At 44.2% G+C, this 26951-nt stretch overlaps 1 protein-coding gene across 2 annotated transcripts in view; it reads left to right on the plus strand.

Moving 5' to 3' along the window:
* Window positions 1-26951, plus strand: part of CTNNA2 (catenin alpha 2) — a 2255723-nt gene that overhangs the window by 2019553 nt on the left and 209219 nt on the right. For both annotated transcript variants that reach the window (XM_066572940.1, XM_066572941.1), the window contains exons 15-16: window positions 20052-20233; window positions 23860-23965. In XM_066572940.1, the coding sequence (XP_066429037.1) occupies window positions 20052-20233; window positions 23860-23965 (288 nt within the window). The remainder of the gene's footprint in view (window positions 1-20051; window positions 20234-23859; window positions 23966-26951) is intronic.

Consider the following 26951-nt stretch of genomic DNA (forward strand, 5'->3'; position numbering starts at 1 on the left):
TGATATATGTACAGCTGGTGTGTGTTATATATCTACCTGTACATAATGATATGGAGCATGCTGGTATAACCTGGGTATCTCCTGGTTTTATTTACAGTAACCAAAACCAAACTTTTTGCTGTTGACAATATCACACAAACTTTGTAAGCTTGCCACAATCCAAAAAGCTAAATTTGGCACACAAGTAATAAGACTCACACAGAACTGATACATGAGAACCTGTTTTGAAATAATGTTTTATTTATATCTTCAGTATTGTTTTGCAAAAAAAAAAAGTGATTATTCTGGCAGCCCAAATGTTGATGAAATATGTTATTCAACCATGAGGAAAGCAATTTTTAGTAGTCCAATTCAAAATATATATGGCGTGTTCCATCACCGGCCGTTTTAGGATGGGTTTATGATGTGGCTTTTTCTGTGCATTTAAAAATGCCAACAATTTGCTTAAGTTATTTGCATTTTTTTTTAAATCAGATTTTTATTGAAGGTTTTCCAGAATTACAAGTAAAGGCAGCTCTCGTTAACACAAAAAACCATACACAAGCTTCATATAGGCATCTGGAGAAGGTTAAATGGAATCACTTCTATAGAGCTTTATACAAATTGCTCCTTAGGTTGTTTAAACATCTAACATAGTGTTCCACGAGAAAAAGACAATAAATATATGAAAAAAACTTTAGATTATACAGATTAAGACAAACAAGGGACTGATTGACCAGGGAAAAAAAGGGGGGGGGGGGAGAGTTGGGGAATGAAAGAGAAGGGGGTAGAAGAGAAATAAAGAGAGGGGGAGGGTCAGGTGGGAGGAAGCAATGGCAAGTTAGCGAGATAGAATGTCAAGGAGTCTCAGATCATGCCAGGAAAACCAGATTTCGATAAAGTTTTCATGTGAGTTATTATGCCAGCTAGACAGTTCTTCTAGGTTATAGAGCATGTCAACCTTGTTCTTCCATTGTGTCAGAGATGAAGGTGCCTCGCGTTGCCAGTGCAAAGGAATCAGAGCCTTAGCCGCGTCTATAAGGAAGTTATTTGCATTTTTATGGCTTATTTTAAAGGGGTTGTCCCGCGCCGAAACATTTTTTTTTTTTTTTCAATAGCCCCCCCTGTTCGGCGCGAGACAAACCCGATGCAGGGGTTAAAAAAGAAAAACGGATAGTGATTACCTGAATCCCCGCGCTCCGGTGACTTCTTACTTACCTTGTGAAGATGGCCGCCGGGATCTTCACCCTCGGTGGACCGCAGGTCTTCTGTGCGGTCCATTGCCGATTCCAGACTCCTGATTGGCTGGAATCGGCACGTGACGGGGCGGAGCTACGAGGAGCCGCTCTCCGGCACGAGCGGCCCCATTCAGAAAAGAAGAAGACCGGACTGCGCAAGCGCGTCTATTCCGGCGATTAGACGCTGAAAATTAGACGGCACCATGGAGACGAGGACGCTAGCAACGGAACAGGTAAGTGAATAACTTCTGTATGGCTCATAATTAATGCACAATGTACATTACAAAGTGCATTAATATGGCCATACAGAAGTGTATACCCCCACTTGCTTTCGCGGGACAACCCCTTTAAAATTAGATTTTTTCAAAAGGGTTTCAACGGAGCTGAAATCCTTACCTGGACCTGAAGTGATGGCATCTCTTTCATGGGGCGTGTGGTATAGACCTTTACTGTACCCATCATGTCATTGTCGGGTGACTAGCTGTTCAGCTCATTTTAATAACTAATCTAACCCCCTTCTGGGTCTCTGCATTAGCCTGGCTTAGGTATTAAGATGAGCCCAACAGCCAGCTCCCTGTAATAACATGTTGGATACATTAAGGGTCCATATAACGTGATCCCGTGTTGGACTGGTCAAGAAGTAGGGGTTCTAACACCACCGCTCCTGGTAAGGGCTCTATCGCACACACTTTTTTTCTGTGTATTTAAGTGCTTGTCATAATTGTCATGAATTGTAATAGTTTTTCTAGTTCTATTAAGGGTTTTTGGTGACATTTTTATTTACTATATATCAAGAAACATTTTAAATATTAGGTATTTTCTTCCTATTGAATCCACTACTAGTTTTGGCTTAAAAAAGTGAATCAAAAACTATGTGTGATTCTATCCTTAGACTCCCACTATTCTTCACACATACGTTTTTAAATGTTTATAATGGCCTAGTTTTACATGTGTTTCAGTAGTGTTTTATTTTGTGACATTTTATACTTGCATTTTTCCTATTGTTTTGGAAATCTTAAGGAGAACTCTATGAAAAACACCAAACCTAGAGAAACACATTAGCTTTTGATCAGCCAGCCAGATTGCAGCTAAGTAATTATCTATTGTATCATGTAATATGTAAAACTAAACTAAAAGCAAAAACAAAACAAAAAAGAAAACACCATAATGCACAAAGTTGAAAATAATTATCGGTTATATTCGGTCAAATACATGGAGTGGCCAAAACACTATACAGAATGCATGCCTTAAAATCAGTCTCTGCATGTTTTATTGGAATATGATTTATAATCCCATGTAACTTTAGTGGAGGTAATATGACACAGATGCTGCCGGGTAGATGTAAACATCTGCCCGAGCGACAAGGTTCCATTGGTCAGGAGTTTGTGCCACTCAGCTTTTGTTACTAGCTGCTCCCCAAACCATCCAGAGCAAGGCAAGAGGTGAAGTAAACACAAATTTGGTGGTACAGCTCTCAGACAAACAGGGGTCAAAAGGGCAGCTCAGTGTTCTCAATTAAAATCTCATGCATTTCGTATGATGTTGCCATATTTTTGTTCACTCACTGTACATGTAGTTGTAGGAGACAGTAGTAAAAGAAATCCAACCTCACAGGTTATATTTTTTCAGAGAATAGTCTGTTGAATAATTAGTCACATATAATTTCCAAAAGATTGTTGGTCGAAATAGTGAAAATGATAATTTTGGACAGATTTTATCTTAATTGTTCAGGTGGCTTTAAAGGTAGGATAATATGTTATTATATTGATTGGGCAAAAAAATGTATGGCCTAACACAATCTAATCTCTATACACCACAGAAATACGGTTCTCAGTTATTTCATTTTAAATTATGGCTACGTAGGCAAGAGGTCAAATATTTGTTTACTGCTTCAAGTTATGGGAACTGATTAACAAAGACATGTCCATAGTTTATTAAACTCTCCGCATCTACAATCTTATCCATGTGTATAGTGTAAAGCCCCATTTACATGCAAAGATGATCGCTCAAAATTAGTTCAAAAGATAGGACGATTGACAGTTTGAACAATCATTTTGCATAAACTGCTAATGGGCACTAATGCCCATTAGCAGCTTATTAGCTTCATGTGAATGCAAATGGGCCTCCCTGAGCTGCATGCAGAGAACAGCAGGTGGTCTGTTCTTTGCATACAGCTTCTTTGTTCTGTCACGGGACTGCAGCTGAATGCAATGTTATCAGCACTCCCGTGGAGAATCACAGCATGCAGTGCCTGCTATCAGCTTTCCGTCCAAACAATGGATTTTAAACTCAACTAAAAATCATTAGGGTAGAAATATGGTCAGCAAATATCAAGGGACAAAAGGATTCGGTAGTTGGATGTCAACTACACAATTATTTTGTTCTTGGTAGACAAATCATTACCAGAGGTATATAAATTTTATCCCTCACTGCACACAATCACATACATGCTTGGCTGAGCGTGCATTTCCATGGGGTGGTTGGGAGGGGAAGCTATTGGCTGACACTAGAGATGAGCGAACGCGTTCGTCCGAGCTTGATATTCGTGCGAATATTAGGGTGTTCGGGATGTTCGTTATTCGTAACGAACACCATGCGGTGTTCTGGTTACTTTCACTTCCTTCCCTGAGACGTTAGCGCGCTTTTCTGGCCAATTGAAAGACAGGGAAGGCATTACAACTTCCCCCTGCAACGTTTAAGCCCTATACCACCCCCCTGCTGTGAGTGGCTGGCGAGATCAGGTGTTCGCCTAATATAAAAGTCGGCCCCTCCCGCGGCTCGCCTCAGATGCGGTGTGAGTTAGATGAGGGACAGTGCTGTTTATACCGGAGCTGCTGTAGGGAAAGAATTGGTAGTTAGTGTAGGCTTCAAGACCCCCCAAAGGTCCTTATTAGGGCCACTGATAGCTGTGTGTTGGCTGCTGTTAGCAGTGGCATTTTTTTTTTTCTCAAAATCGCCTCTGCAGACCGTTGCACCTGGCATTAGGGACAGAAGTGCTGCATAGGCAGGGAGAGTGTTAGGAGTGAGTGTAGCCTTCAAGAACCTCAACGGTCCTTTCTAGGGCCATATTTATCCGTGTGCAGTACTGTCCAGGCTGCTGTTAGCTGTGCTGCATTTTTTTTTGGGCTTCTCAAAATCGCCTCTGCAGAGCATTCCACCCTCCATTGATACTGCAGGGAAAGAATTGTATAGGCAGGGCCACAACACAGTTATTATTCATAGAATATACGCAGTGCTGCCTTTTGGTGGGAAAAAACTGAAAACAAATCTATTTGTCCAGCCTCTGTCCGTCCTTACGGGCGGTGGAGACGTGTGAGCTGCGTGAAGAACAGTGCTAAATCATACGCACCCAGCTACGCTTTACTGCTGGCTTCGCCATTTGCTTTCCTTAATTGGGAAAAAAAATACCTGCTCTGCCAGAGTTATAATAACTCTGCTACCCTCACGTTCTGTGACACATAAGCAGGGACACAGCACAGTTATTAAACTTCTCATGTTCATAGAATATACGCAGTGCTGCCTTTTGGTGGGAAAAAACTGAAAACAAATCTATTTGTCCAGCCTCTGTCCGTCCTTACGGGCGGTGGAGACGTGTGAGCTGCGTGAAGAACAGTGCTAAATCATACGCACCCAGCTACGCTTTACTGCTGGCTTCGCCATTTGCTTTCCTTAATTGGGAAAAAAAATACCTGCTCTGCCAGAGTTATAATAACTCTGCTACCCTCACGTTCTGTGACACATAAGCAGGGACACAGCACAGTTATTAAACTTAGATAATTCATTCACTAGAGGCAGTGGGGCCTTTCGTTTTCCAAAAAGGGCAAAAATTATATTTGGCCTGCAGTCTTGCGCCAATTTATTTCCTGCCTGTGAAATCAAATCACTGGTAATACAGCATGCTGAGGGGTAGGGGTAGGCCTAGAGGACGTGGACGCGGCCGAGGACGCGGAGGGCCAAGTCAGGGTGTGGGCACAGGCCAAGCTCCTGATCCAGGTGTGTCGCAGCCGACTGCTGCGCGATTAGGAGAGAGGCACGTTTCTGGCGTCCCCACATTCATCGCCCAATTAATGGGTCCACGCGGGAGACGGTTATTAGAAAATGAGCAGTGTGAGCAGGTCCTGTCCTGGATGGCAGAAAGTGCTTCGAGCAACCTATCGTCTACCCGCAGTTCTGCGCCGTCCACTGCTGCCAATCCGAATCCTCTGTCTGCTGCTCCTCCTTCCTCCCAGCCTCCTCACTCCACTACAATAACACCTGCTCAGGAGCGGGAGCACTCCCAGGAACTGTTCTCGGGCCCCTGCTTAGATTGGGAAGCAGCGGTTCCTCTCCCACCAGAGGAGTTTATCGTCACTGATGCCCAACCATTCGAAAGTTCCCGGGGTCCGGGGGAAGAGGCTGGGGACTTCCGCCAACTGTCTCAACAACTTTCTGTGGGTGAGGAGGACGATGACGATCAGACACAGTTGTCTTGCAGTGAGGTAGTAGTAAGGGCAGTAAGTCCCAGGGAGCAGCGCACAGAGGATTCGGAGGAAGAGCAGCAGGACGATGAGGTGACTGACCCCACCTGGTGTGCAACGCTTACTCAGGAGGACAGGTCTTCAGAGGGGGAGTCAAGGGCATCAGCAGGGCAGGTTGCAAGAGGCAGTGCAGTGGCCAGGGGTAGAGGCAGGGCCAGACCGAATAATCCACCAAGTGTTTCCCAAAGCGCCCCCTCGCGCCATGCCACCCTGCGGAGGCCGAGGTGCTCTAAGGTCTGGCAGTTTTTCACAGAGACGCCTGACGACCGACGAACAGTGGTGTGCAACCTTTGTCGCGCAAAGCTCAGCCGGGGAGCCAACACCAACAGCCTCACCACCACCACCATGCGCAGACATATGATGGCCAAGCACCCCGCAAGGTGGGACAAAGGCCGTTCACCGCCTCCGGTTTGCACCCCTGCCTCTCCCCCTGTGCCCCAACCTGCCACTGAGATGCAACCCCCCTCTCAGGACACAGGCACTACCGCCTCATGGCCTGCACCCACACCCTCATCTCCGCTGTCCTCGGCCCCATCCAGCAGTGTAGTTCAGCGCACCGTTCAGCCGTCGCTTGCGCAAGTGTTCGAGCGCAAGCGCAAGTACGCCGCCACGCACCCGCACGCTCAAACGTTAACCGTCCGCATCGCAAAATTCATCAGCCTTGAGATGCTGCCGTATAGGGTTGTGGAAACGGAGTCCTTCAAAAGTATCATGGAGGCGGCGGCCCCGCGCTACTCAGTTCCCAGTCGCCACTACTTTTCCCGATGTGCCGTCCCAGCCCTGCACGACCACGTCTCCCGCAACATTGTGCGCGCCCTCACCAACGCGGTTACTGCCACGGTCCACTTAACTACGGACACGTGGACAAGCACAGGCGGGCAGGGCCACTACATCTCCCTGACGGCACATTGGGTGAATTTAGTGGAGGCTGGGACAGAGTCAGAGCCTGGGACCGCTCACGTCCTACCCACCCCCAGAATTGCGGGCCCCAGCTCGGTGCTGGTATCTGCGGAGGTGTATGCTTCCTCCACTAAAGCACCCTCCTCCTCCTCCTCCTCCTCTGTCTCACAATCAAGATGTGTTAGCAGCAGCATGTCGCCAGCAGTCGGTGTCGCGCGGTGTGGCAGCACAGCGGTGGGCAAGCATCAGCAGGCCGTGCTGAAACTACTCAGCTTAGGCGATAAGAGGCACACGGCCCACGAACTGCTGCAGGGTCTGACACAGCAGACCGACCGCTGGCTTGCGCCGCTGAGCCTCCAACCGGGCATGGTCGTGTGTGACAACGGCCGTAACCTGGTGGCGGCTCTGCAGCTCGGCAGCCTCACGCACGTGCCATGCCTGGCCCACGTCTTTAATTTGGTGGTTCAGCGCTTTCTGAAAAGCTACCCACGCTTGTCAGACCTGCTCGTAAAGGCGCGCCGGCTCTGCGCACATTTCCGCAAGTCCCACACGGACGCTGCCACCCTGCGCACCCTGCAACATCACTTTAAGCTGCCAGTGCACCGACTGCTGTGCGACGTGCCCACACGGTGGAACTCTACGCTCCACATGTTGGCCAGGCTCTATGAACAACGGAGAGCTATAGTCGAATACCAACTCCAACATGGGCGGCGCAGTGGGAGTCAGCCTCCTCAATTCCTTTCAGAAGAGTGGGCCTGGTTGGCAGACATCTGCCATGTCCTTGGTAATTTTGAGGAGTCTACCCAGGTGGTGAGCGGCGATGCTACAATCATTAGCGTCACCATTCCTCTGCTATGCATCTTGAGAAATTCCCTGCAAACCATAAAGGCAGCTGCTTTGCGCTCGGAAACGGGGGCGGGGGAAGACAGTATGCCGCTGGATAGTCAGGGCACCCTCCTGTCTATTTCTCAGCGCGTACAGGAGGAGGAGGAGGAGCATGAGGAGGATGAGGAGGAGGGGGAAGAGACAGCTTGGGCCGCTGCTGACGGTACACCGGCTGATTGCCTGTCATCCTTTCAGCGTGTATGGCCTGAGGAGGAGGAGGAGGAGGAGGAGGATCCTGAAAGTGATCTTCCTAGTGAGGACAGCCATGTGTTGCGTACTGGTACCCTGGCACACATGGCTGACTTCATGTTAGGATGCCTTTCTCGTGACCCTCGCGTTGCACGCATTCTGGCCACGACGGATTACTGGGTGTACACACTGCTCGATCCACGGTATAAGGAGAACCTGGCCACTCTGATTCCCGAAGAGGAAAGGGGTTCGAGAGTGTTGCTATACCACAGGACCCTTGCGGACAAGCTGATGGTAAAATTCCCAGCCGACAGCGCTAGTGGCAGAAGGCGCAGTACCGAGGGCAAGGTAGCAGGGGATGTGCGTAGATCGAGCAGCATGTACATCCCAGGCAGTGCAACAGTCTTTAAGGGCCTGGCCAGCTTTATGGCTCCCCACCAAGACTGTGTCACCGCTCCCCAGTCACGGCTGAGTCGGCGGGAGCACTGTAAAAGGATGGTGAGGGAGTACGTAGCGGATCGCACGACCATCCTTGGTGACGCCTCTGCCCCCTACAACTACTGGGTGTCGAAGCTGGACACGTGGCCTGAACTCGCGCTGTATGCCCTGGAGGTGCTTGCTTGTCCTGCGGCTAGCGTCTTGTCGGAAAGGGTGTTTAGTGCGGCTGGGGGAATCATCACAGATAAGCGTAGCCGCTTGTCAACCGACAGTGCCGACAGGCTAACACTCATCAAGATGAACAAAGGCTGGATTTCCCCAGACTTCTGTTCTCCACCAGCGGACAGCAGCGATACGTAAGCAATACGTAGGCTGCACCCGCGGATGGAAGCTACGTTCTCTCTCACCATCCAAAACGGGGACATTTCTGCTTCATCAATCTGTGTCTAATATTCCTCCTCCTCCTCCTCCTGCTCCTCCTCCTGAAACCTCACGTAATCACGCTGAACGGGCAATTTTTCTTAGGGCCACAAGGCTCAGTCAAATAATTTTTCAGAACAATTTTTAAAAGTTTCAATGCGCTTAAAAGCATTGGAACTTTAACTTGAACCAATTTTTCGTTACACTGGGCTGCCTCCAGGCCTAGTTACCACTTAAGCCACATTAACCAAAGCGATTAATGTGTTTCACCTGCCCTCTTGGCTGGCCATGGCCAATTTTTGGGATGTACATTAGTACTGTTGATACAGCAATTTTTGTGGGCCCTCGCCTACAGTGTAATCAAATTAATTTTTAGCCCACCTGCATTACAGCTGACGTAACCTCAGCTGTGTTGGGCAATGCAATGGGATATTTTTGTGTACCGCCGGTGGGTTCCAGGGAGCCACCCATGCTGTAGGTGCACACGGAGTTTTTAATACATCTGTACACTTCTAAAGAACCCCAGTCTGACTGGGGCATGCAGTGTGGGCCGAAGCCCACCTGTATTACGCACAACATTACTACCTCAGCTGTGTTGGGCAATGCAATGGGATATTTCTATGTACCGCCGGTGGCTTCCTGGCACCCACCCAGGCAGTGGGTCCACAGGGAGTTTAACCTACATGTGTCCACTTGTAAAGAACCCCAGTCTGACTGGGGCATGCAGTGTGGGCCGAAGCCCACCTGCATTAAGCACGACATTACTACCTCAGCTGTGTTGGGCAATGCAATGGGATATTTTTGTGTACCGCCGGTGGGTTCCAGGGAGCCACCCATGCTGTAGGTGCACACGGAGTTTTTAATACATCTGTACACTTCTAAAGAACCCCAGTCTGACTGGGGCATGCAGTGTGGGCCGAAGCCCACCTGTATTACGCACAACATTACTACCTCAGCTGTGTTGGGCAATGCAATGGGATATTTCTATGTACCGCCGGTGGCTTCCTGGCACCCACCCAGGCAGTGGGTCCACAGGGAATTATAAATGCATCTGTTTCCACTTATAAAGAAACCCAGTCTGACTGGGGCATGCAGTGTGGGCCGAAACCCACCTGCATTAACCCTTTCCAGTCCACTGTGTGACCTGTGAAGACATTAGGGTTTAAGGCTGTACAGCTCCGTTGTTGGTAGACGTCCGTCGGGGTTCTCTTACTGTATATTGCCAGCCTCTCTGCTGTCGGAGCCTATCCTACGTGTCAGCTCATGCAGTACTGGCTTTAGCCAGCATATAGCGCCGTTGTATAACGGCAGAAAAAGAGTAAGCCCCCTAGGAAAACCATATACAAATTGGATTGGAAAGGGTTAAGCACAACATTACTACCTCAGCTGTGTTGGGCAATGCAATGGGATATTTCTATGTACCGCCGGTGGCTTCCTGGCACCCACCCATGCTGTAGGTGCACACAGAGTTTTTACTACATCTGTACACTTATAAAGAACCCCAGTCAGACTGGGGCATGCAGTGTGGGCCGAAGCCCACCTGCATTAAGCACGACATTACTACCTCAGCTGTGTTGGGCAATGCAATGGGATATTTCTGTGTACCACCGGTGGGTTCCAGGGAGCCACCCATGCTGTGGGTCGACAGGGACTTCACAATAGGGAGTTGTACCTGCCTGTGTCTATGAATTAAAAAGCCCGGTCTGACTGGGGCATGCAGACACCTTGACAGAATGAATAGTGTGTGGCACATAGGTTCCCCATTGCTATGCCCACGTGTGCAGCTCCTGATGGCGGTGGCACAGGATTCTATTTCTCATTGCTTCTGTACAGCATTGTGGGCTATCGCTCCGCCACTTTTAAAGAGGGTCGCTGCCTAGCCGTGCCAACCTCTGCAGTGTGTGCCTGCGGTCCCTCGTCATGGCAGACGCAATTCTAAATAGACATGAGCGTGGTGTGGCATGAGGGCAGCTGAAGGCTGCCCAGGGACACTTTGGTGTGCGCTGTGGGGGGGAGGGGGGGCGGTTGGTCAGCATGTAACCCAGGAGAAGTGTCAGTGGAGTGTCATGCAGGCAGTGATTGTGCTTTGTTGGAGGTAGTGTGGTGCTTAGCAAAGGTATGCCATGCTAATGAGCGCTTTTCAGAAGTAAAAGTTGTTGGGAGGGGGGGGGGGCACTCTTGCCGCTATTGTGGCTTAATAGTGGGACCTGTGAACTTAGGATGCAGCCCAACATGTAGCCCCTCGCCTGCCCTATCCGTCACTGTGTCATTCCCATCACTTTCCTGAATTGCCCAGATTTTCACACATGAAAACCTTAGCGAGCATCGGCGAAATACAAAAATGTTCTGGTCGCCCATTGACTTCAATGGGGTTCGTTGTTCGAAACGAACCCTCGAGCATCACGGGAAGTTCGTTACGAATAACGAACACCCGAACATTTTGGTGTTCGCTCATCTCTAGCTGACACCTATCTCATGTGTGTGGGCAGCTTTACTATCCTGCCTTGTCAAGGCCTCCAGCTGTGCAACAGAGTTGTCCTTAACTCACCCACCTTCTAATGATTAGGAGAAGACTCTGTTAAAATGTCCAAATTTATACAGCAAAGCTGCCAAGTGAACCGCAGAAGAAGAATGCATCAGGCTCTAGAGGCCAATGTGGAAACTACAATATTTCACAACTTTTCAATGAAGCCACATAAAAGATAGAATAAACTTATACCAATAAAACTTAAGTAAGTTTCTAAAGAAGAAGGAAATAAGTCACTTTTTATACATTCTCTTTAACATATGTGTACAAAAAAAATAAATGACGTTTTCTTTGTAGTTCCAAAAGAAAAAGTGAAAATAATAATAGTCAAACATATTTTCAACACGTAGATCATGGCATATAGTAATGTCTATCACAGATGTGTGCTCAGCCATTATTCAAGGACCTGCTTACAATATGCTGACATTATCACAACGAGTGAATAAAAAGCATAATACATATTGTCCAGCAGAGTGATCCATTAAGCTGTAGGTGGTGTAACGTAGACTAATGGTGTGTGTAATGAGGCAACATCATTTGCTGATTTGAATAGATGTGAAATACTTGACTACATTTATCTCACCTGATTCCCTCCGTGTTCACTCGGCATGCAGATTGTAGCACACTGTTTCTGCTTTTAAATATGTATTTCTGAGGTTAAAATGCAATGTTTTTGCAAGAGTGTACACATCATAGAGGCAGACCATGCAGCCACTATGGAGCACTTTGGTTTAGTTCCACCCCATTTGCTTCTCAGCAGTGAGAGCCTGTGAGGCCCACAAGTCAAGAAGTAGAGGAGGAAACAGACACCAGACCCTTCTGCCCTTAGTGTTAAAATGCTACATCATATTGGGCACCCTATTTTGATCTTTTCTACAGGGCTTCTTTCCTTTACCCACCTCTGAAGCCTCTTTTGGAATTTGGATATATTATTCTAAGGTCTACATTTTGTCCTGCTAGACTGAATACAAAACTCGGTACACATACAATGACCATTGAGTCATGTTGAGTGATGCCTCGATAGTACAGTAGATGCCACAAATAGAGATGAGCAAAGATACTCGGTTCGGGTGTTTTTGGACCAGAGTACCGCTTTTTCCGAGTAACTGACTACTTGGACAAAAAGATTCGGGGGGCGCTGGGGGTGTGTGGCGGGTTGCAGAGGGGAGTGGGGGGGGGATAGAGAGAGAGAGCTCCCCCTGTTCCCCACTGCTACCCCCTGCTCCACCATGCCGCCCCCATCCCCCGGTGCCCCACGAATCTTTTCGTCCAAGTAGTCAGTTACTCGGAAAAAGCGGTGCTCGGGTCCAAAAACACCCGAACCGAGGACGTTCGCTCATTTCTAGCCACAAACTTTGCAGGCCTCATTTGAAGACACATCGCTTAGAAATTGGGAAGAAGACACATCCCATATAGCTTGGGTAAACACATACCTAGTAAGTATAGTATACGCATAGGAAATCAACTCTGTCCGAGCAACTAAGGACTGTATGGCAGCAGTCCAGTTCCTGATGATGGAACTATAGTAATTTGCCCAAAAAATGCACTCCTAAATATGGTTCTTTATACCTCCATATATTAAGGCCTCCTCCCATGTAGTAATGTTTCTCCTTTTTAAGAGCATCTTGAGGGTGTAGGGAGTCTTATAGGCCAGGCAATGCTCCCTGGGAAAAGCTAGGCAAATGATTAATGGAATAATCCTTTACAGAGCCACCTATTGGAAGGTAGCTACCTTATGAGTTAAAATGTAACCTTCTTAAAGACCTTGCAACATGACTAAGAACCTATTTACACAGACATATGTGAGTTACACCCAAGATTCATTGAACAGGTCCTTGTGTTGTCCGAGCCTTACGGGCATTGGTCATTGCATGTCTTATTCTCATCTATGATACAAAGTAAAAATAGGACATGCTACAATGTTTTGTATGGATTGCAGGTCTCTGTATAATATTGCACTGAAAAGTCCCAATAAAGTCAACAAATCCATGTACAGTCCATGTGCAGCCCATTGCAAACACAGACTGCACATAGACAAAGTACATTGATGTGTGAATAAGACCTAAGGAGGTAAGCCAAACTACAATACCCATATACAGACAGCTGTTACAATGGCCTTGCCCTTTATCAGTGCACTTGAGAAAGTTCTTGAGATAGGTGTGAGTGCCAGAAGTGGCAGAGATATCCTATGAATATGCAATACATATTAGAGATGACAATGTCCCTAAAAGAGAAGGAAAGAGGAGATCAGTAGACAAGAGCGGCTTCACAGGGAACACCCACTAAACCTTGAACTTGCAGGTCCAATGCAAGTGCAATGCAGAAATCAGCCAATAGCATACTGTATTTCATGCTAGAATGTTTCTTTATTCTGTGGCAAGGGTATACCTAATATCTAAGAACTGTGACAGTGGTTAACCTCTTAGTGACCAGCTTATTTGTCTCTTTACCTTTTATCTGCCAATGTTACAATATTGGAAGAGGGGATTCACACAGTTAAGGATGACTACAGTTCCATAGTTGCACTGCAAGAGCCATAACTCATTAACATTACCGTATGTAGTTATAATGCATTGTATAACTTTTATTACATGTTTTGGGGGTGGGGAGAAGTCCCTCACATCCCCCCCCCCCATCCCACTTGCTCCAGATTTTCTGCCATTGTTTTTTGGGCTTTGTCTTCATGGCTTTCAACATTCATTAAAACTAGCATTACAATTTTCTCATCTGGATAAGCATGATTACTGCAATATCAGGTATAAGTGATTTTTTTTTATATATTTTACTATTTTAGCACACAAAATATGATTTTAAAGAAAAACAGTTAAATCATAACATTCTTATTGTTCTGGCAACAGAGCTATATGAGGGCTTGTTTATTATGGAAAGAGTTACAATTTTTATAACTACCAGTTTTAGGTACCTGTAACTTTCGGATTGCTCTTAACTGCGTATTCAGGCCTTAGTCAGACGGGCGTTTTTTCGAGCGATTTGCGGATCGCATGACAGATGCGCATCCGCAAATCGTGTGACCGGTGCCCGAAAATCGCCCGAAAATCTGCTCCTAGCCGCGTTTCATTAGAAACGGGCCGGATCTGTCCAGCGCATTGCATTCAATGGAGCGGCAATACAGCCCGCTCCATTGAAAGCAATGCGCTGCGGGCGAGTGTGGGATGAATTGTCGAGAAGGGCTTAAATATATAAACCCTTCCCTGCAATTCATCCAGAAATGTGTTAAAATAAAAAATATATATATACTCACCTGCTCCCGGCAGCCGGAGTTCCGTGCGGCCGGCCTGCAGTGGGTGTGAAGGGGGTGTGAGTCAGACCTGCCCCCTGATTGGCTCAGCGCAGAGCCAATCAGAGGCATGCCTCACTCACCCCCCCCCCCCCCTTCACACCCACTGCAGTACGGCCGCACGGAACTCCGGCTGCCGGGAGCAGGTCAGTATATATATATTCTTTATTTTAACACTTTTCTGGATGAATTGCAGGGAAGGGCTTATATATTTAAGCCCTTCCTGACAATTCATCCTGCGCTCGCCGGCAGCCCATTGCTTTCAATGGAGGCGGCTGTATTGCCGGCTCCATTGAATTCAATGGGCAAACATCGTTCTTCTCTGCCACAGCTGTTACAGCTGTGGCAGAGAAGAATGATTTGTCTTCTATATGTTCTCAATGGGGTCGGCGCTGCTGCCGCCGGCCCCATTGAGCGCATATAGAGAAGAGAACAGGAATCGCAGATCGCAGATAGGTGCGATCTGCGATTTCTGTTCTATAATTTATCGGACGAGCGCATAAAAAGCGCTCATGTGTCCGATACCATTGCAAAGCAATGGTTTTATAAAATCGCCGGACGCATGCGCATGCGCAAATCGCGGCAAAAAACGCCCGTCTGACTAAGGCCTCAAGGTGACGACCAAATGAAAATAGAAATTCTGGCATTACTTTTTAAAAATTATTTTTATGGAGTTCACCATATGAGATAATTAACAAAATACTTTCATTGCTTGGGCCATTATGAAAATGGAAATACCTATTATGTTTTGCTTTATAAAAAAATTGTACTTTATTTAAAAAGGTTTTTTTTGGGGGGGGGGGGTAAAAAGTGTATGTTTTTAAACTGGATTTTTAAACTTGTTTTGATGTTTTTTTTTATCCCTCAAGACAACTTGAAGATGTGATCGCTCGATCATTAGGATAGTACACTGCATTACCTATGTAGTGCATTCTATAATGCCTATGACAGCAGCCTCTGCTGGCGGTAGAGTCTAGTAGGCTGGGGTTATATGGTAGACACAAAGGCCTTTCTCAGGCCTAAGGCTCCTGTAGGAACGATGTGCTTTTGGGTGACAGACGTAGACCTTCCTTGTCATCTGTTTACATGGTGCTGTTGCTATTGATTGTGGCATGTAAAGGGAAAGGGACATGTTATTTGTATAGCGCCAACTTATTCCGCAGCGCTTTCAGGTAATTTTGGGTTCTCATTTTACCGACCTCCGAAGGTTACCTGAACTGTGCGGGGATTGAACTCACAACCTCTGCGTCACATAAACTGCCAGGATCTGAGCTTTCACCATTCATGTCAGTTACAGCAGGAGCCTGGCTGTCAGTCAGCTAAGCCACCTCTTTAAAAAGATGTACATGCTGGTTTAAAGCCCATTAGTTACCGCCGTATGAAGGGGTATTGGGGATCAGAAGGGGTTAAGGCTGCTAATAATATAGTCATGTATGCACAATACTAAATCATAAACTGAAAAATGTACAATTCCAAATTTGGAATTTCCAAGCGTTTTGCTACATTATATTGCCGGTATAGTATCAAATTATATACCCCACGATCTTTATTCAAGACATCCGCTGATAAAGACACAAAAACCGCCTTAAATATTGAAGAGGCTTAATGATCATTCCAGATTTTTGCATAGGCAGAAATTATTGAAATTAGCATACACTTATTCTTTTGAATCATAGCTAATTAATTTTCACTGATTCTGCTTTTCCTCCTTCAAAATAGTCTAGGTGGCATGAGTTGTGATATATCATTCCCCTAGAACTACTTCAGTCTGTTTCAATTGGAAACCACTGGGCTTCTTTGATAAGCCCTAATTAAAATGCATGCATTGAATTTTAATTTGATTAACTTGCAGATTTTTTTTCTTCATTTTCCGATCTCCTGTTTAGAGATAACCTTTTTTAATTCCAGTTTTCAAAAAGGTCAATTATGATTTTTTTTTTTTTTTCTCAAAAGCCGAGAGCGTTTTAAGAATATGTAGAAAATAAACGTTGGTTGATTGAAAGTGACATAAACAGGAAAAAATGTAATGACATTTAAATATAGGTCACGCTCCATTACATGCATGGTGCACTGTGTAGCAGACTGCAAGGGGATAAAAAGGTCTTTCTATGTTCAAATCATTGTTGAATGTTGCCATCTGGATTTCAGAGCCATGTATTTCTATAGCATTTCATGCACATCTAACATGCTTAGGGTGTATAAAAGTATTAGGTAATTTGACACGCCTGTAATTCTTGCTAGGGAGCCATCATCTGGCAGAAGCCTTGGTTCCCATTTTCATGGTCTGTATGTAAATATTTTAGTCACCTGTATTGTAATTGCATTGTAACGTTTTGTTGTTATCATTAGTCGGGAGGGGAACCATCTCTCCTTAAGGAGATCACCTAGAAGATGAGTGAGGAGACTTATAAGACCACCCATGCTCCTTTGGGAAATATATGCAAATAAGGCAGATGGAACAATATATCTGCAGTGCCACCTATTGGATGGCAGCATTCCTGAAAATCAATGCCTGACCCTTTATACAGGTCTTTATAACAATGATTGGGAATTGAAAAGCACGCCAGAATCTTTGTTATCATTGCACACATAGGACATATCATAATTGCCCGCCATGTTCTTGGGTCAGTGGGGCCAGCAGCTAGCAGGGTTGTCCTACTTACAAAAAAATATAAACGACTGGCCATGACCTAAAACAACAAAAGAAGTAACAATACTTACCTCTCCTCCAGCAAGCAATGCAATGGCTCCTACAACCCCTCTAGTCTTTGCTTACTGCGGAAGTCAGGTGACCACTGCAGCCAATCAGAGGCCACAGCATCACCGTACTGAACTCCTGGCATCCTGGGCAGGAGAATGGACGGTGATGCTACAGCCTATGATTGCATATAGCAGTAACCTGACTTCCGCTGTAAATACAGATTGTAATAGCTATGGGGGTCATTTTGCTATTTACAGAGGCGGGAAGAGAGGTGAGTATTGCTTCTTTTGTTTTAGTCTATGGTAAGCAGTCTAAAATTTTTTCCAAAGTGGGAGAACCCTTTAACCCTTTCCAATCCAATTTGTATCCTGGTTTTCCTAGGGGGCTTACTCTTTTTCTGCCATTATACAATGGTACTATATGCTGGCTACAGCCAGTACTGCATGAGGTGACACGTTGGATAGGCTCCGACAGCAGAGAGGCTGGCAATATACAGTAAGAGAACACCGACGGATGTTTTCCAACATCGGAGCTGTACAGCCTTGAATCATAATGTCTTTAGGCGTCAGACAGTGCATTGGAAAGGGTTAAATTTGACTCCTAGTGCTTTGAATCTCACAAGTTGTCAGTCTACATTGTTCACTGTCAATCAAACCTGATGTCATCCATTGACAGTGAGTGGAGTAGAATAATGTAACGGGACTCCATACAAGCGGGAAAGAGGGAAGAGAAAATAAAAGCTGTGATAGAGTAGCAGGACTATAACTGCAAAGCTAAGCAGCCGGCATACTTACCTGAAGACATGAGATGTCCTCTTTAGGTTTAGAGTTTATATGTAAATCACATAAGGCATAGACTGCAGTGATGATATTTGGCTCCAAACGTATCTACAGATAGGATTGTCTTGGTTTTAACCTGTTGCATTAAAGGTCCACCATTGTGTCCAAAAGGGGAGGATCCCCAAGCAATCTGATGGGCCAGCCCGATCTTGGGTACTTCTGTTTAGACAGAGGTTCGGGGACTTGCTATGGACTGGCATTCATGTACTTCTTCCTGTATTGGCACCCACTGAGAAACTTGCAGTGAGTTCCGAGTTGTAACATAAAACTTCTTGTTGTTCCAGGATTTGCGTCACGTTCCCTGCTATGACAAAACCTCATTACATGGAGTACTTTATATGAATAGTATTTGCCCACATAGTAGTTGCGATGGAAATCAGTACATTAAGATAACACTACTTCCCAGGGTTCAATAAAAAGCTTTGTTTTATTAAAATCCTATTTGTTAAAATGTTTTCTATAACAGAGAATAATTTCATCACTGTGAAATGATTGTGTTTTGATTGCTCGGCATTAAGCCGCAGTACCGATGTGACATTATTATGATGCTGTCTGCTGAAACAAGTGGATTCTCTCTTTTGCTATTGCTTTTTCTTTCAGCTCTTCTTCTTTTTATCTTCCTCTCTCCTTCCTTCACTCATTTTTTCTTTTTCTTCTCTCTCCCCCTTTTTCCTCTCACCCTCTCTCTTACTCACTCTTTTCCCTCTCTCCACTCTCTATTCCATCTTCCTTCTTCTCCCTCTCTTTTATTCTCCACTATCGTCCCTCCCTTTTTTTCTCTCACTTCTTCTACTTCCCCCTTTCCTTATTCCCTCTCATTTTTTTTTTGCTACTTCCCTCTTCCTCCTTCTTCCTCTATCTCCTCTTATCGTCTTTCCTCTTTCTTAAAGGGGTTGTCCCGCGGCAGCAAGTGGGTCTATACACTTCTGTATGGCCATATTAATGCACTTTGTAATATACATTGTGCATTAATTATGAGCCATACAGAAGTTATAAAAAGTTTTTCACTTACCTGTTCCGTTGCTGGCGTCCCCGTCTCCATGGTTGCCGTCTAATTTTCGCTGTCTAATGGCCAAATTAGACGCGCTTGCGCAGTCCGGGTCTTCTGCTGTTCTCTATGGGGCTCCGTGTAGCTCCATGTAGCTCCGCCCCGTCACGTGCCGATTCCAGCCAATCAGGAGGCTGGAATCGGCAATGGACCGCACAGAAGAGCTGCGGTCCATGGAGGGAGCAGACCCCGGCGGCCATCTTCAACCGGTAAGTATAGAAGTCACCGGAGCGCGGGGATTCAGGTAAGCGCTGTGCTGTTTTTTTTTTAAGTCCCTGCATCGGGGTTGTCTCGCGCCGAACGGGGGGGGGGGGGGGGGGGTTGAAAAAAAAAAAAACGTTTCGGCGCGGGACAACCCCTTTAATTTTTATACTCCCTTTCCTTTTTCTCTCCATACTTCCCCTTGCCTTGTTCCGTCTCTTTCTAAATCTATCTCATGTTACCTTCTTTCCCCTTTCTTTACTTGTTCTACTTTTCCCTTTTATCTATATCATCTCTCTTCGTCTTCTCTTACTCTCTCTTCACCTTTTCCCCTCTCTCTCTCACTTTATCTCTTCTTACCTTCTCGCCTCTTTCTCTTAGTTCCTCTATCTCTGTTTACCTTCTCCCTTTCTCTCTTACTTTATATCTTTCTCCCCCTCTCTTCTTCATTCTCTCTCTTGTACTTCCCCCTTCCTTTTCCCTGGTTCCATCTTTTTTTTTCCAATCTTCTCTCTTTCTCTCAACTTTCCTCCATTTATTCTTCTCTCTTATGCAGCTTCCTCTTATATTGTTTTTTCTTGTTCATGTTTTTTTAATGTTTTTTTATCCTAGATAACAGGTATTCATAGTATTGCTAGGGGCTGCAGAATTTGCAGTTACTCCTGGTCTCCTCTTTCGTTTAGTAACAAGCAGGTCTTTAAGGGATTGGTATAGAATCATACATTTAATAGTATGCTGATACAATCACTCTATATGATGATGCATCACTGTACTCGGACCACTTACTATTGCAGGAATTTGCAATGCTAAAATGGAAAGTATGAATATACCAAGAGATTTACATTTCTAACACTGTTATTAAATCCTATAGGCAATCATGGCCCAACTTCCACAAGAAGAGAAGGCTAAAATTGCAGAGCAAGTAGAAATCTTCCACCAAGAGAAAAGTAAATTGGATGCAGAAGTTGCCAAATGGGATGACAGTGGCAATGATATAATTGTGCTGGCAAAGCAGATGTGCATGATCATGATGGAGATGACTGATTTCACCAGGTAAGAACAACAAAGGTGGCTATGATCCAAATATTTGAAGGGATGGTACAATAAGGTATACTGATTGAAGGTGTTGTTTTGGCTAGTAACCTCAGTGAAAAGATGTATTAAGAAAGCAGGCTGAGCAAATCTAAGTAATCAGCAGTCAAAAGAGAGATTAACAGACATGGAAGAACAACAAGTCTGGTGTTAGAGTTGAAGATGCAGTAAATTCGAGAAGTGCCAATTGGTGAATTGACATGAATGGTGCATGGTTTCACAGTGGCCTAACTGGGATAATATAAGAACATGTGCTAGTAATTTAGTTATATCATGTTCTGGAAGTATTCAATATGAGATATGATGACAGAAGTGGTTATTTCTCATTTATGGTATTAAGCTAGCTATATACAGTAAAACAAAGTTGGTCATAGATGTCTTCCTAGAGAGCTAAAATATTTCAGGATATAGACATTAGGTGACCAGCCGGTTGTTGATACAGGTCTTACAGACAGCTAGGAACTATCAGAGGTTGATCCAGGGATTATTCTGACTGCCATTCTGGAGTCAGGAAGGAATGTTTCCCCCGAAAGGGCTAATTGGCTCCTGCCTCTTGGGGTTTTATGCCTTCCTCTGGATCAACAAGGAGGCTGAAACAGGCTAAACTAGATGGACATTGTCTTCATTCAGCCTAACATACTATTTTACTATGTTATAGCCTCCAAAGAAATTTGATGGGATTGTCCAACCATCTTAAGTGTGTGGGGGCCACCCAAGTATCCCTAAATGACTGATGTTGGGGAGGAAGGATTGAATATGTTGAATTAGCTAAATAGAAGTATAATAGTTTTTTTTCTGTTTACCTACATAGGAATTTACCTGCAAATAGTGATCTACAGTGTATTCCACAAGGGTATAGATGCTATGGAGGCATCATATTCTATTATTTTGGAGCCCAAGGAAAAGGGATGGGTTGGCTAGGGCTGCAACTCAGGGTGGCTCTATCTATTTTCTCTTTAGGCATTGTGAACCTTTCCATGCACTACAATATTGACACAAGGAAGATGTTACCAGACTAAAAGTCCTATCATGTATTATTAAAAGTCACAAGAGTCTGTGCTTCCTGCCCTAAAATGGTGTTAAGTGGTGGAACAAACTATCACCAAATGTACGGTAAAATTTACTGTGAGGGCCAATTAAAAATCATTAGCTTTTAGGCCAGCACACGAAAAGCCAATTAAGATCACCATCTATTGAGTATACCCAAGATATTTCTGTTCAGTACTCTTCTATCCTGTCTATGACTGAGAAGGCAAAAATGTGTTTCCATAGATAACTAGAACCTACTTAGAAGTAGGTGTACTATATTATATCTGCAGTGGAAGTGAATAATAATATCCAAATGCATGAAAACAGGATAAGTAAGCCCAGCAGGGGGACTTTATAAAATATTCAAAAATAGAGGTGAGCGATGATTGTACTACATTGAACTGGTATAAATTCTGATCACTTGTTTCTCTTCTGTATTTGCCACATGTTGCTTTTATGAAATTGGAACACTCTGTGCTGAAAGCAACAAACAAACCAGATTTTACTTTCTGAATGACTATCTCCAATTTTTCAAGAAAAAATTTAATTTGGTGTAAAAGAGCTGAATTTTTTCTCATAGATCATTTTTGGTAGTCTTCCATTATGTGTTATTGAGTCTTATCTATAGATTTTTCTGTCTTCCCTTTTTTCCCCTTAAGGGGGAGGAGAGCTTAATAGTCCAATGCATTTTATAGCTTATTCCCACTGTTTAGCATGAGATATTTTTGTATTTGACACCCAGTGGGTTTGATTTTTCTCCAGATCTTGCCCCCTTCCCAAAATAACATAAGACATATTTTGAAATAACAATAAAATGGTCATTATTTTATTGACATTGGCCCTCCTGATGGTCCCTATACCTATAGTGAAGGCACTAGTGGAACATCACCAGTATGCAATAACTGATATTCAGTAGTGGAACTAGAAGCATAACTAGCAGGGTAGTAGATGTATGTAGAAGCTGATATGGGGTCCAATAGTTGGGGGGGGGGGGGATTCTTTATTTTAAAAAATATGCAGCAATTCCACAGCAAGATCCACATGCCACAAACAACAGAGACATGGGGAGCATGTAATTTATGTAGCATACACTTTTAAAGTGTAACTATATGATGACCCACCAGTCGTGCCTTACAAGACATAAACATATCTCCAAATCAGCACTGCTATAAGGTGAAATCATTGGATACTAAAGATAAACAACAAAATACATACATCTCACACACTGAATGGTCACTTTACTGAGGCACCCATCTAGTAGTGCATTGGACATGCTTTTGTCTTCTCAACCACATGAATTCACCATGTTGTAGACTCCAGTCAGCATTGAACTTGTTCTGAAGGAATATTGGCCCCTGCGGACAGGAATCTTCTTGCAGTTGCCGAAATTAGATGGCAGTCCTGACATGTCCTGACCAGCTGACAGGAAGGGGTCATCGATTCATGCTGCTTGAGCCAAATTCTGACCCCTCATCAGCATGATGCAACAGAAATCTGGATCCATCTAATCCAGAGATGTTTTTTCACTTCTCAATAAACAAGTTTTGCTCTATTTTGACGACTGGAGTCTCATATTTATGTTTCTCATAGCTAAAATTGGTGCTGGAACTGGTCATCTGCTTTTATAGCCCATCTAGACTGAGGAATGGCTGGTTTTGTATTTGAACACATTGGTTGGAGCACTAGATTTATACTCAGCAGCCATTTGCTTGTCTGTGTACTACTTGTTCATCAGAAAGATGTTTGACATCTTCTTTTGTCCCTTTTGCCTCTGTGTCATTTTTTGTCTACCAGATCTGCTTTTGCTGGATGTTGTTCCTCAATCATACCATTCTCAGTATACGTTTTATACGATTACATACGGAACCCTATAAGGTTGGCAGTTTATGAAATTCTGGCCCCAGCTAGTCTAGCACCAATGACCAGGACCTGTTGGAAGTGGCTCAAATTGCTATACTGTCCCATCTAAAGTGGATCCACACTTAAACTGATCCACATTAAAACTAGTCACTTGATGTTATGCAGCACAGATCGAATTATCATACAGAGAAGCTACAGTTGTGAAAGGGAATGTGTCTCCAATAAAGTGGTCATTCAGTGTATATTGTACCCTTACTGATGTACATACATACCCTACATGTCCGGCCGGGTTGCTGCGATCAATCACCATTGATGGAGGTCTTCTGCCAACACGTGCAGTGGACCAAGCAGTCTTACCATCAGGGTTTGGCCCAGGAATGTCTACTCAAAATTTTATATTCCAGCAGGGCTGTCTTCTTAATGAGCACTTAAAAATGTACATACTTTTAAATATAATTCATGAGCTTGAAGAAGCCATCAAACTAAATTGCTGGCGAGGAGTTTTAGATAAGAGCGGAAGTTGGCACACGCCTTCCTTTATTCAGCTTGACTTTAGAAGGTGAACTCATAGTAAATTACAAATCATTTATTTAATGTTAAAAAGGGTGAGAAAAAAAAATCAATGACCAAGGTAGTTCAGTCCAGGTGGTTATTTTAGTCATTTAATTGAATTGCAATTACACTATTTTCTTTCGTAGAGGGAAAGGTCCACTAAAGAACACATCTGATGTGATTAACGCCGCCAAGAAGATTGCAGAAGCTGGCTCAAGGATGGACAAACTGGCACGTGCCGTTGCTGATCAGGTAAAACTCCTTGAGGAGGTTCAAGGAAACTCTTATGAATGAAGTAACAGTCTGGTCATGATTTGTGTTTTCTGCTTGTTGATGTAACTAAATTCCAACTAATTGAATGGAGTTTCTATAAAGGGAGGGACAATTATGAAAATTTGCATTGAGCGGTGTAAAACGAGGGACTTTTCAACCACCTCCTCTTTTATATTATATAGCTTTCTGTCTTCAGTGATCATTAAAGGTGAATATACCATACATTTAGAACTCATGGTTCTTAGAGAGCCCCAGTAGGTGCCATCCTCTTTGCTAATAAGTGATATTGTTCTCCCAAGGAACTACATTGTTAGCAAGAAAAGGGGTAGGTACTCGTCCAATGAGACTTACAATAGGTTTAGAGGAGAAACAAGCACTAATTGGCAGGTAGTAATCACCTGACCTTCACTATCAACAGAGACCTAATTGTACAATTTATTTATACCCTTTAATTAATTAATGCTGAACTGTTATTTATGTCCAGATAATTAAGGCAAAACAAAGTATAACAATTCGCACTATAACTATCATGGGCCAGTCATACTCTCCATTGAATGTTTATAGGCCTTGCTAGGGCATATGAGTGTCATAGAGTGGGATCTCCAACTCAGGACTACCCTCTATGACCCAGCTCCCCATTCTATCAGAACGTGTGTTGTCCTCTTACTACAGAATGACAAGGGGACAGCTCTCCAATGGTTAAACACAGATAATGGACTTTTCCAGAGATCCTTTATCCACAGCAATGGAGAGCAAACAGCCCAGGCATTGGAAGGCATATACAGCAATCCAGGGAGAGCAAATGCAAAGTAAAAAGAAAGAATAGGCTTATGCTCAATAGAAAGTTGGAAACAGCTCACATGAAATGTATGAAAAAATATATGGTTTAAAGAAGGCGCTTACTGATTTTGGGGGGATCTCTCCATGAGTTCCCTCTACAGCATTATTGTGATTGAAAGAAGCAATCTTTTAAATCCAAAGGACTTCAGTATCAAGGTTTATTCATATGAGACAAGGCAACAGTAAAAAGCAATGCATTTTGACCCTAGGAAGGTCTTTTTTCTTGCTAGGGGGCACACAGGGTGATCCCCTATTTTCCCAGGCCCTGCATGTTGGCACAGCCCCTTTAATACACTTGTTTTAGATGCAATATACATCCAGCTCGTATGTGTTTATTTTTGCTTTACTGTAAATGAATATAACAGAAATAATTCATTAATTTTCTGGTTTTTGGGTAATTGAATTCTAATAATTCACAAGGACGATTGTTTTTCTGTCAGCAGAAAAACTTTGGAAAGAAAATGAATCAATAACTAACATTTCTCTAGACTTCAGAACTTCCTATGAAACAAGAATGTTGTCTTCTGTATCTCTATTTCAGGCAATTTCATAAGAAATACTTCATGGGATATTGAATTGGCTTCTTGCATTAGGGTTCCATGCACCTTTATTGCCTTTGGCTTGGACTCTCTTGGACCTGTTGAGTTTCATATGTTGGACTCACTGCATCTGCTGGCTGAATCTTATTATCACTATCTACTTTTTTTCTTTCATTAAAGGGTTGTGCCAAGATGCACAACCCCTTTGAGAACGTGTAATTGTCCCATGACCTGAATTCGGCACCCCAGCAGACAGATGATCTAGCCTGGATCCTGAAGGGAAAATGTATTACAGGATGGCCAATCAAACGAATGTCCATCCTATAATAACGGGGTGGCAGAAAATCCCCAAAGACAGAAGCCACTGTTGCTGGGAGCAACTCTTCATTCTGAGGCATAGGATCCTGGGGGTGGGGGTGATTCTCCTCTATGATTTTTGTATGTCTAAATAGGGCATAAAAACAGGGGATGCAATCTTAGCATGACCCTTTTAAAATTCACAAGCTAGAGTCAATTAATCAGTTGTGACTAGTGTTGAGCAAACTAAATCAGAGGAACCCTGTTTTAGATCAAATTTTGCTAAAATTTCAGTTCAGTTCAACGAATTTCTTCCAGAAACAAGGTTCTATTGGTTTGGTTTACTAAATACTAGTCCTCAACACTCTCAATGTATTATACAGGGCTTTTATTGCAACGGGTGACAAGCCGGAAGAGGCCTGCACTCTCTGAGTGGTTTCTAAAATGTGGCTGAGGAGCTGTGTCACGGTGGCAATGAGTGCAGCATGCTCTTTGTAATCTTGTGCACCATTCAAGGTATACAACAAGGTCTGGACGACTAATGGAATTAGGTGATCGTGACATCAGTGCCTGGATTAAGAACACTTGGTAGCGAAATAAGACTAACACACGTATGTAGGTAAATGACAGACACAGCATTTACTTTCAGGCTTGTGGTTGTCTGCATTATTCTTACACTCCAAAAATTGCATATACAACTTGCATATATATCCGAGCATCTCCCCTGACGCTCCTATCTATCACACCTTTAGGAACCTCTGGTCTGTCCGCACCCAACAGTTCGCCGAGTCAGTCTTCCCTGTCCCCTATCTCTCTCCTCCCCTGCCCTAATCTGACAGCCAAACACTACCACACCACCCTCAGCCATGCCCTGGATGAAGCAGCACTGCTCATGACCTGAGCTGTAAACCGCAGATCACGGCAACCTATCCTCGCTGCTTAAAAAAACCAACCCTTGACCCGACCAATGCTGCCAACTACCAACCCATTTCAAACCCCCTCTTCATCTCCAAATTACTGGAACGCCTGGTCTACTCCTGCCTCATATGTTTTCTCTCTGACAACTCTCTCTTTGACCCCCTCCAGTATGGTTTCCGCTCTCTACACTCAACCAAAACTGCCTTCACAAAAGTATTAAATGACCTGAGGACGGCAAAGTCTAGACTACTCCCTACTAATCCTCCTTGACCTGTCTGCTGCATTTGACACTGTCGACCATGATCTCCTTCTCACTATGCTCTGCTCTATTGGTCTAAAGGACACTTCTCTCTCTCTTGGTTCTCCTCCTA

The sequence above is a fragment of the Eleutherodactylus coqui genome, chromosome 7 (genome assembly GCF_035609145.1).
Source record: "Eleutherodactylus coqui strain aEleCoq1 chromosome 7, aEleCoq1.hap1, whole genome shotgun sequence".
Taxonomy (NCBI): Eukaryota; Metazoa; Chordata; class Amphibia; order Anura; family Eleutherodactylidae; genus Eleutherodactylus; species Eleutherodactylus coqui.